The 11,395-nt window shown below is 57.2% G+C and overlaps 1 protein-coding gene across 1 annotated transcript; it reads right to left on the reverse strand.

The window, feature by feature from the left end:
- Positions 1–759: 759 nt before the first annotated feature.
- Positions 760–7,421, reverse strand: ZBTB45 (zinc finger and BTB domain containing 45). The gene is made up of 3 exons (XM_030297525.2): positions 6,915–7,421; positions 3,487–4,768; positions 760–1,631 (listed from the first exon to the last, which is right to left on the reverse strand). Exons 2-3 carry the CDS (start codon positions 4,766–4,768, stop codon positions 1,375–1,377), a joined length of 1,539 nt encoding a protein of 512 aa, XP_030153385.1. The 5' UTR covers positions 6,915–7,421; the 3' UTR covers positions 760–1,374.
- Between the last annotated feature and the right edge of the window lie 3,974 nt (positions 7,422–11,395).

An 11,395-nucleotide genomic window follows, 5' to 3' on the forward strand; every position in this document is an offset into this window, starting at 1 on the left:
GGCGTTGCCATTGACCCAGGAGCCTACAGGTCAGGGCGGAGCACCACCCTCCAGCTCAATCCCCTCTCCACCTGCTTCAAATCCTTGACAGGTGCCGCCAATGCTCTGGAGTAAGAAGAGTGACCGCTTTCTTGGCTGGCAGCTGAACTGATGCGGGGTCTTGTGACACTGCTTCACTACTGGGTATCAGTATCTTCAGCTGCCCAGTGGGCAGCCCAACGGTCCTGGCTGCTGCCCCCACCTCCTGCCTGGCACTTCAGAAGTTACTGGCCGAGGCAGGTATCCTGGGGCTCAGATCCCCACATGGTAGCCTAACCCCAAAGACTCCCTGGACCCCCTCAAAAGTAAGGTGCTCAACCATCGTGCCTATCAGAATGGGGGAGGGGAAGACTCAAATCCGAAGGACCTTGAGATTCCGGAGGTGGGGGCGTGGTGAGATCTAGGGGGAAGGGCCTCAGTTCTGCATCTTGGACAGCAGCAGCTGGGATTCTGAGGGTTTCCCACATGTGGCCTCTCTCTCCCAGACCCATCTCAGGCCTGGCCTACACCTCTCCCCACAGGGCAAGGGCTCTAGAAGAGTCAAGCACCAGTCATTTGTGCATCCCACACCCTCCCTGAAATGGCCAAGCCTACCGTCCTGTCTCTGCCCAGGGAGCCCAGTAGGTGGCAGCAGTGTTGCCCAGAGCCGGGGGCACTGAGTCCCGACTGCCACAGCCAGTGTGTGACGGACAGAAACGCACCCATCTGGGAGCTCAGAGCTTCCGGGTTTCGGACCCATGGCCCACAGTACTTTATTAGAGAGCAGGAGTCCCGAGGCCCGACCCCAGTCCATGATGGGTCCACTGAGCCCCCTTAGACACCAGATTGAGGGAGGGGTAGTTCGGGGTGGGGAGCCAGGGTTCTTACCCAGCCTGACACCGGGGCAGAGAGGAGCAGCTCCAGAACCCACACTCACGCAAGGAGTCAGAGCCACAAATCTTGGGCCTGGCCCAAGGGTCTGAGCGCCCAGTTTCGGCTGGAGATGATCCAGTTCTCAGGGATGGTCGGGTCTCTGACCAACCCCATCCCCAGCCTGCCACTATCAGGAGGGTCCGAGTACGAAGGAGTACAGTAGTAAGGCAGGCTGAACCCCTGGTCAGGTCTGGAAAGAAGGGTGGTAGCAGAGGGAGGGCCTGCGCTCTGGGGAAAACGTGGTTTGGTAGCGGGAACGTGGTCAAGGCGTCTAGGCAGGTGTGAAGCGGCTCGGCAGGGGTGTTACCGGTTCCGCAGGGGTCGTGGCCTAGTTCCACAGGACGTCGCGGACCTGCAGGGGTTGGCCTACGGCGCGGGAGCGTGGTCAATCCCGCGGCAGGCGTGGCCGGGCCCAGGCCTGGATCAAGGTGCAGGGTGCGCGGCCAGGTGGCGCTCCAGCAGCGCGCGGTGCGAGAAGACCTTGCCGCAGGCGGGGCACGGCGCGCGCTCGGGCCGATGCGTGCGCATGTGCACGTTGAGTGAGCTCTTCTGCGTGAAGCGCTTGGCGCAGACAGCGCACTGGAAGGCGCGCACGCCTGTGTGCGTGACCATATGCTTCAGCAGGTAGTCGCGCAGCGAGAAAGATCGCCAGCACACGGCGCATTGGTGGGGCTTCTCCCCTGTGGGCGACAGGGCATGCCGCGCACGTATGTCATCTGGGAAGGAGCCCCGGGGAGCCTTTGACGGGCAGGGACTCCCCTCTCCTCCCAAACTGCCCATCAAACCTGAATCCCCCTGCCCTTAAGGGACACCCCTTCCACTCCCGGACCATTCCTCACTCCTGGACCTTCCGGCCCAACAGGGAACCCCTCCCCCCCCCCCCCCCCCCCCCCCCCCCCCCCCCTCCCGGCCATGACCCAGTATGTCTCCCCACTCAGCGGGGATGCCGCTTTCCCGGACCCTTACCGTAATACCAGGATACCACCGTCGGGGGCCCTCAACTCTAACAGGTATCCTCCCAACAGGGAATCCTGCTGGTCTGGGACATCGTTGCCTGACAGGACTGACCGCTGAGGTCTCCCCCACCTCCAGGAACCTCCCTTCCCCTAACTCCTGCCATGCCCATGGAACATTCTGTACTTCGATCGCTGGCCACCATTCTGGAAACAGCCTGGCAAGGCCCAGCACACTTACACTGTGAGGGACGCGGGCATACCTGCCCGGTTCCTGCTGGAAGCCCCGTTGCCCAGAAAACCCTTGTCTGCTGGCAGCTATGACGTACCTGGGGTGGCCAGAGTAGGCTGCCCCCTTTCCCCTGATCAGAGAAGGGGGAGGCTGGCTGTTTGGCCCCTACATTCATCAGGTATTAACAAAGAAAAACAAAACAAAACAAAACGCCCAGCTATCTCAGCGGCGGAGGGCTGCAGGGCAGTGCCTGGGCAGGGAGTTCCCCCAGACCAGGCCTTGCACCTGGCTAAGGCCACATGACGCTGGCAAATCTTGGCTGGTACTACCTTGGGGACCCTGACAGCTCTCCACAGGCTACATCTATATCCTCTCTCCTTCAACCCCAAGACAGCCAGGTAGGGATTTAAAACTAAATCACATCTCACTCACTTCCCACCTCAGATCACTGATGCCTTCTCCAACATTCACAGTGAAATCCCAAGTTCCTGGCCCTGCAGAACTCCCCACTCCACTCCTACAGGTGTTCCAGCCAAACCTTTGCTTTTCCTAACAACGTCCAGTTTGGCCCTGCAAGCAGTCTTTGACATTCCATACCCTTGTCCTCTACCTGAGCCTCTAGGGAGCACCCTGAACACCCTGTGACACATCCAGGACCTGCCAGCCACCACCTCAGCCCCTAGCTCCATAATCTCCAGTGCACCATCTAGCACACTCTCTACCTCTCCCTGAGCCAGTAAAGAGCCACCTCCCAGACACTCCAAGGGTTTTTGGGGTACTCTCAGTGGTCTTCGAGGAGCTCCCCTTTCCTCCCTCTGCAGCTGTGGGGTCCCCACACTGCAGCCCCATCTCCCTCCAGCCGCGATCAGGCCACCTCTCTGCCAGCTCCGAAGGCTAGGCCAGCAAACCCGCTCTCCCCTCACATCCAGTGCCAGTCACAGGACCCACGGACAGCCAGGGAGACCAAGGAGACTCCCCTACCTGGCCACGTATTCCTGCCAAGGCTCCATCCCTCCTGCCCATCCCAAGCTTCATCGTGGTGACTAAAAGCTCCACTGCCAGCTTTCCAAAAGCTCTGGGCAAGTTCCTGCTCCTTAACCTAGCCTGAGGATTCTCCCTGCACCAATACATTGAAATAGGGGTTGGGCAGGAGAACCTGCTTCTCCATGTGGACGGGGTTTCCCCTCCCCCGCACACATCGCACTTGGGGCTCAATTTCCAGGTTCCACAGGGGTCAAGAAAAAGCAACATAACTACATGAGTGCCTCCACCCCACTTGCCTAGTGCCCAATCACCCCTCAGGCTTGAATCTCCAATGACCAAAGGGCTCAGAGACCCATCCTGGCTCACCCGAGTGGATGAACATGTGCTTGGTGTAGTTTTTCCGCGAGCTGAACGTCTTTCGGCAGTGACTGCACTCATAGGCAGGCGGCTCGGAACCCGGGGCTCTGGCAGGGGTGGCCGAGGGGGCCGCAGCGGGAGCGGTGGGCGGGGCTGGGGCCTCCCCCGGAGGAGCAGGAGCGCTAGGGGCCGCATCCGGCTGGAGTGTGGGATAGAAGGCGGAAGGGAGCGCAGGAGTAGGCCCCGAGGGTGCGGGAGGAGGTTGCGCAGGTGGCCCAGGAGCGCCCAGATGAAAGGGGAAAAGTGAGACAGGTGGCCCCTGGGTCTTCACGCCTGGGGCTCGGGATCCAGACAGGACACAGTCAGGCGGGGCCGGCGTCTCGGCGGGACAGGCTTCCGCCGCGGTGCCATCCTCATCTTGCCAAGCGGAGACGTAGCTCTCGGGGAACACATCCTCGGCCGCCGAAGCGCCCCGAAGAAAGTCCCTGCCGGCGCCGCCATAGTCCGAAAGGCCGGCGGGTGCGGGCGGCTCCTCGCACGCGCTGTCAGGGGCGGCGGTGAGGAAGCCGGCAGCGCAGTCTGGGAAGGAAGGGGGCGCTTGGCCCTCTCCTGGGCCGCCGCTTTCGCCGTCCTCGCCGTCGGTTTCATCGTCGGTGTCCTCCTCGCCGTCACCGCCGTCGTCTGTGGCCGCGGGTAGGGAGGGGTCGACTTCCGACCCCTCGGCCTTGGTGGGCGCAGTGGGCGCCGGCAGCTGCAAGCGCGCGGGCTGGCGCTGCTTGCGGCTATGCGCGGCACCGGGGTGGCCCGGAGGGCGCGCGGCCAGCAAGTGGCGCAGGCGGTGGCGTAGCTGCGCAGGTGCAAGAGGTGGGGGCACGGGCGTGGGCAGGGGCGCGGGCGCGCCGGGGACCGGGGCTCGGGCGCGGGCGATGATCTGGGTGCACTCGTCTATGACCGTCTGGATGCGCAGCACCGACGCGGCCGTGAGCACCTGCAGCGCTTCGCCTTGTGCCACTACAAGCGAGCCGCTGTAGAGGAACTCGACGAGCTGGCGCACCGTTTGCGCCGGCACCACTGGCGGCACGCGGATCTCGGAGTGGCCGAGCAGCAGCTTGTCCTGGAAGAAGGGCGAGCCGGCAGCCAACACGCAGCGGTGGGCACGCAGCGAAGCCTCACGGATCCGCACAGTCACGTCGCAGAAGTGACCACCCAGCCGCTGCCCGTTGAGGGTCTCGAGCAGCGAGCGGGAGAAGTTCTGCAGGTGTATGTGGTGCACCGCCTCTGCTGCAGCCATCTGCACCGGATTGGGGGGGGGGGGAGGTCAGCCAGCCCCCCCCCCCCCCCCCCCCGCCTCATTGTCCCTGCCCCTTGAGCCCTTATTGCGGGACAAGGCCCATGGGCGCACCACAGTCCCAGCCCTTCCCAAAAGGCCCCTCGAGCCCTGTTCCCATATACAGGACTACCCCCAACTCCCACCCCCAGACTCCAGGACCTCTGCAGCTCCACCTAGGAAACTCCCAGCACACCCCTGGGAGAAGGTTGGGAATACCAAATATCTGGCTCCCTCCCAGTCTTGCTTACTGCCCAGCGGAGGGTCCAGAGCTCAGCTTCCCCTATACTGGTTCACACCCTCCTCGCCCTAACTCCAGTATCCATAAACCTTCCCCATGTCCCCCTTCCAGGGAGCAGCTCTGTGGAGAAGAGGGCAGGGATGCCCATCCCGAACTGGCTGTCACACCTTATCCACTCCGCATCAGGGCTGGCTGTGATTCCTCCCACTCTCGGCTTCTTTTTGATCTCCCTTTACTACCTCATCCAACCTTGGAGCATTCAAGACCCTGTGGAGACCAAAGTCCGTTGCCTCGGAATTGGGTTATGTTAACTAGTGTATACAGAGGTCTTCGCAGGGGCGGGATGGCACGACCTGCCTCCTGGGCTAAGCGTTTCAGGGTGTGCGTGGTCACAAAGGGTTGAGAGTAAGTTGGGCATTAGCCTGGCAGGCATTCCACAGAAGAAAAAATACAAGGTCTCTGGCAGACCCCAACGCAGCAGGTAGGGAGGTGCCCCCTGCAGCCTGGTGCATCTTGGAATCTTGATATAGCCTGGAGGGCACAGGGTGTGGGTGTGGTGTAGAGAGGGGGCTTGTGTGGACTTTGAAGGGTGTGTGATTGGGAAGGGAAAGGTGGAATAGCAGCGGCCTCCAGATCAGCATGTCTGAGCAACCCGGATGATTCTTGTCAAAACTTTAGCTTCCTAATCCCAGCACTGCCCACGCTCAGACACCAGAAAGGGGAGGGGCCACCGCTCCCCAGGGGACTCTGGGAATCTGAGAAGCTCTGATACTTCACCCGTCATCACTCATCAAGTAGGCACCATGCTCACTAGGCTGTTTCCCCTCTACCAAACAAAGATGGGTTTGGCTCATCCTGTACCCAAGCCACACACAACTCCAGTCTAGGGGAGGACAGTCGGGACACAGGTCACACCCTGACACTCACTCTCACTCCACCAGCCTAGCTCAGGCGGGGTCACACAGCCCTGGAGTGTGGCTTCTCTTAACCTTCCTGGTCTAATGGGGTCTCAGACTCACCCCCTCTGGCTCCTCTTACCCAAACCACCTTTCCTCTTCTGGGTCCAGACCCCTCCCTTTCTTGCATGTTCTATATCTTACCCTCAAATCACTTCGCACACCTCCACTGCCCCGGTACCATTGGTGGAGGCTGATGGGAGTCATTTCCTTGTGTGTCCCCCCCCCCCCCCCGGTCTATTCCCCCACGCGACAGCCAGAGGGAGCCTGTTCAGACCTGACAGATCGGGACCCTCCTCTGCTCAGAGCCCTCCATGGTGATGAATTAATTCTTGGCAATTGGTCAAAAAAGCCAAGTCTTTGCACATATCGTTATCTATGCCACAGCACTTTTCCCCGTCTTTATTCACCCACCGTCTAAAGACCTTCAAATCTGTGTCTGGGCGACTGGGGCAGAAACCTGCGCATCAACCCATACGGCTTGAAGCCTGCCTTTTCCGACCCACCTCCACCCTGCTCCCGGTCTGTGATCTCTCAGTCCAGACGCAGCAGGGTCTTCTTGGCGCCTCAGAACAAAGGCCCACCCTCCCGGGTATGGCGCCGCATTCTCGCTGCCACGCCTTTGCCCACGCCATGCGCTTTGCTCCAAGCACTCTTTCCCATACTCTGCTCCATTGCTCGCTCCCTATCCTAACCCCGAAGCCCCCTCTCTGATCCGCTCGGGCTGCCCCCGCTCCAGACCCGGCCAACCTGTATTTCCCGCCTCCGCGCGCTAGCCGGAGCCATGCCCCCATCCTGCAGCGCCCCCTCACGTCCACAGCGTGCACTCCAAACCTAGCGCCGGCGCCCTCCCCTGGGCACGCCCCGGCCTGCCCGCCGGCCCTGCAGCAGGGGGATGCCCGCCCGACCCCACCTCCGGCTCCTTCTCAGGCACCAGGCCGGGACTTGGCCTTCTCCCGCTCACCACCGCCAAGGCCACACTTTCAGGCTGCGACGCCGGCGGAACCGAAGTCCGCAGCCGCTGTGGCGCAGGGAAGCGCTAGGTCGGAGCACGTTTCCGGTGTTTCTATGGCGATCAGCCGCCGCTTCAGGCCGGTAGGTATTGAACTTCCTGCTCTCGACCGAGTCGCAACTAAAGTCGCCGAGGCTCGGGCTGCGGGGCAGCAAGGAATGTCTCGGCCAGGACACGCTTCCGGCGTCGCCCTAGGGACTGGGATGCGCCGGGGCCTGCGCTGTCAATCTGCGGGCCACGCCCTCGTGCGCTCCCGGCTGTGTAGAGCTGCTGCAAGGCGACAAAGGCTGGGAAGGCGGTCTGCAGCCCTAGATGGGTCTCGGCTGGTTTAGACTCCATTGCGACCCCAGGTGGCGGCCTTCTCCCCAGAGCAAGAGTGGAGGCAGGAGTAGGGCTCACCCCTGGTCCATCGGACTCCAGCCCTGCGTGGACTGCAAAAGAGATATTCCTGCAGCCGAACTCCACACCTGCCGGTAGCTACGAGTGGAATGAGGGAGCAGACACCACCCCAGGCCCTGGCTCCCATCTTCCACCCCTTCCGCCCCTCAAGCCTGTGTCCCAGGTAGAAGGTGGAGGCAACCTGTCTCTATGACCCCTACCTCCTCACACACCCACCAGGCCCACCCGCCCCAGGGCGAGTAATGAACGAACGAATGAATGGATATTGAACTGAATGCCTTCCGCACTCAGCGCTCTGGGACACACCTCAGAATAAAAGGAAAGTGGGGGTGAGATGGATAGTACATCTGCCAAGACCGTGGTGTCCAGCCAGACTCCAAAGATCAGAAGTCACTTTAGGGGACAGAATATGTGGGAAGAGTTGTGTGGGCAGAGGAAACAGACTTGGTCTGCAAAGACCCTGAGATGGGGCTAGCTACCCAGGACACCTATGAACCAGGCTGGATGGTGAGACTGGAGTGGTGGGCTGGCCTAGCCTTATGCTTTGTTCCTGGGGTCTAGAGGCAAGGCAGGAGGACGTAAAGGTCAGATTTCCCTGAGACCTCAGTGGACCCCATGCCTTATGCAGCAGGTGTGGGGTCCAGCATGGGGGGAGGGGTGCTGACTTAGCCTCCAGTATGGGGACAAGATCAGAGGACCTGCCTCCCACCTTGGTCAGCTGCTGGGCAACTGTATTGGGCACATCTATAGATGTGTTGAAGTTAGAAGGATTCCAGGGGATTTGAAGCTGGAGGGGGGCATGTGACAAGAAATATAGGGGGAAATTCTAGAATCTGAGAAGAGGACCACATGACAGCTAGCAAAAAAAAAAAAAAAAAAAAAAAAAAAAAAAAATAGGGGCCCCAGTCTACAACTGCATGGAATTGCAATCTGCTAACTACTTGAATGAACTGGGAAGCTGATTTTTCCCTAGAGCTTCTGAATAAGAGCCCAGCCCTGCCCCAAACTTGATTGCAGCCTTTGTGAGACCTGGATCAGAGGCCACTGCCTGGGTGTCTAACCTGCAGAACAGTAAGCTAATAGATGGGTGTCGTTTTAAGTTACTGAATTTGTGGTAATTGTTAAGTAACAATAGGAAATGAATACAGCTGCCAGAGACTTAGGGCCTGCACACAGTAAGTGTCTGATAATGCCACTGTCTTCCTATCTGATGAATCCTTTCCCCTTGCCTCTCTCTTGCTGAATGCTTCATTTCTGCCTCACCAGCATTTAGCATCCAGCTTGGTGGTCTCATTACTCCGTCCTACAAGCAGAGGCACTTGGGGGTGAGAGAGGGAAACAAACATCCAGACACATGGCTGGAACAGCATCAGGCCAGTAGAGAAGCGTGTATGAGGTCTCTGAGGAGGGAGGGTGGCTTCCCTAGGGTGAGGCCAGTGGGAGTTGCTATGGAGATTGCGGATGTTGAGAGTGGAGGGGGGGAGGACCAAAGTCCCATCTGCAGGTTTGGAGGACTGAGGGGAAGGTAGTGGATCTAGTGGGGCAGCAAAACAGGAGGCTTAAAAGACAGCAATGGCTGCTCAGACCTCAGTGGGAAGGCCAGAAGGGGACAGACACAGAGTAGGAAGGAGAGGACATGGTGGCTTCAGAGAAGGTCTTAGTGTTGAGGGTGAGATGGAGTAACTGGCCCAGTAGGAGGCAGAAGGGAGAAACACAAACCCTGACCCTGCTCAGGCAGCCAGGGAGGTGGGAGCTGCAGCCTCCAGTGACACAAGCCTCAAGAAGACATCTATTTTGCTTTCCTCTCCAAAGACCTTGTCTCAGTAGTTGTGCATGCAATTGGAGGGATAAATAGTATATCAAAGGACACACGTTTAATAAGCCAAGGGGGGTCAATGTGACCTGCAAATGTTGAAAATCCTAAGCCAGGTCCTGGAGTCTTGGAACCAGTAGGTGATGAGAAGAGGCAGGTGACGCTGGCTGACAGACCGTCAAGGGAAGAACCTGTAAGGTTGCAATGGTCACAGACACATGAAAGGAGAAGATATTAAGCTCCTAACTGACTGGGCCTCATCAGCTGCCCGGGGGAGGCAGGGCCTGCCCCTCACCCCCTACCACACCCTTACCACCACACACACAACTTAGGCCAGAAGGCTCGGTCTCTACTCCCGGCTCAGAGTTCCCAACCTCCCTCCACCCTCCATTACTACTAGGCCAGCTTCTCACACAGGGCCTCCTTCCGTGGCAGCCACTGCCCCCAGGTAAAGCCCAGTGCTCGGTGCCAGCGGGGCTGGATAGTGCCAGATGTGGGACGCAGGCCCCAAGACTCACCTGAATTCACACACTTCTATCTGTCAGGAGCTTCCCCTTGCCAGGGGTCAGCCATAAAGCTCGTCTCTGGAAAAATGCTTCCCAGTACAAGGCAGATAGGGTAGAGATTGAGGGACGTCCCAGGCAAGGCCGGTACCAGCAGTGGGGGATTTAGCTCTCCTGACAGGACTGAGAGGAAATGAGGAGCCTTTGGGGACGGGGGAAGGGCAGTGGCAGGATCCCATTTCTAAACCAATAAGGTCTTGGAAGTTGCAGCTTGGATGAGGGCTGGCAGGAAACCCGGACCCAGGCCTTGGTGGAGTGTATAAAGGTGATAGGAGCAATGGGTCAGATGAAGCAAGGTGCCTACAGGACTTACCAAAAAAGAAACATCCGGACAAGATCAAGGACCGTTGAGGAGGGGGTGGAGGTGGAGATGGGGGTGAGGAATATTTGCAACATAGAAAAAGTTTAATTTGCTTTCATATGTAAAAAAACAAGAACATCCTACTAGTCTGTGGACCAAAGCCTGAGGAAATCACGTAGGAAGTAGGAGACCTAAACTAAATAATCATAATAACCCAACTACCATTGTCACTTCTTCTGGGTCCCTTAACCGGGTCCTGTACTGGGCCTTTGAATTAATTTTGAAAACTAAAAACAAAACAAAACAACAAACAAAACAAAAAACAAGAAATGCAGAGTACAATATAGCGTTTACAGTACAATATAGCGTATACAATATAGCGCTCCTACACTGGAGCACTCACATCCCCAAATTAGCAATGTTCTTGTTTTGTCCCTTTTGTTTTTTTGGTTTTTTTTTTTGTTTTTTTGTTTTTTGTTTTTTTTTTTTTTTTTGGTCTTATTTTTAATAAACACACACACAAGAAAACAAAAGTTAAAATTTTCTTTTCTTTTTTTTTTAAGTAAAGCCTTTAGGCAAAGAAGAAAGCCCCTCGAGGTAGCACACCTGGGTACTTCTGTCCCTTAAAGGCCTCTTGTTTTACTCCAAGTTAAAAATTTTTTTAAATGTTTATTTGTATTTGAGAGAGACAGACAGACAGACAGACGTTAGCATAGGAGGGGCAGAGAGAGATGGAGACAGAATCCGAAGCAGGTTCCATGCTCTGAGCTGTCAGCACAGCTGATGCGAACTCACTCACCAGCCCTGAGATCATGACCTGATCATAAAGATTAACTGACTGAGCCATGAGGCACCCCTACCCCCAGTTTAAAGGATCCACTGAATCCAGATTAATATGTTTTTATTTACGTGTAACAATTAAAAAAAATTTTTTTTAACGTTTATTTATTTTTGAGACAGAGAGAGACAGAGCATGAACAGGGGAGGAGCAGAGAGAGAGGGAGACACAGAATCTGAACCAGAATCTGCTCTGAGCTGTCAGCACAGAGCCCAACAGGGGAGGGGGGAGGCTCCAACTCATAGACTGTGAGATCATGACCCGAGCTGAAGTTGGATGCTTAACCGACTGAGCCACCCAGGCACCCCAAGTTTACTTATTTTTTTAATGAGCCTTAAACTCACCACCCCAGACCAAGAGTTGCATGCTCTTCTGATCGAGCCAGCCACGTGTCCCTAAAATTCAGTCATTTTTAGTAAATTTACCATGTGTGTAATCCTTAGCATCCTCCTGTTTTAAAACATTTCT

Source organism: Lynx canadensis, chromosome E2 (assembly GCF_007474595.2).
Source record: "Lynx canadensis isolate LIC74 chromosome E2, mLynCan4.pri.v2, whole genome shotgun sequence".
Lineage (NCBI taxonomy): Eukaryota > Metazoa > Chordata > Mammalia > Carnivora > Felidae > Lynx > Lynx canadensis.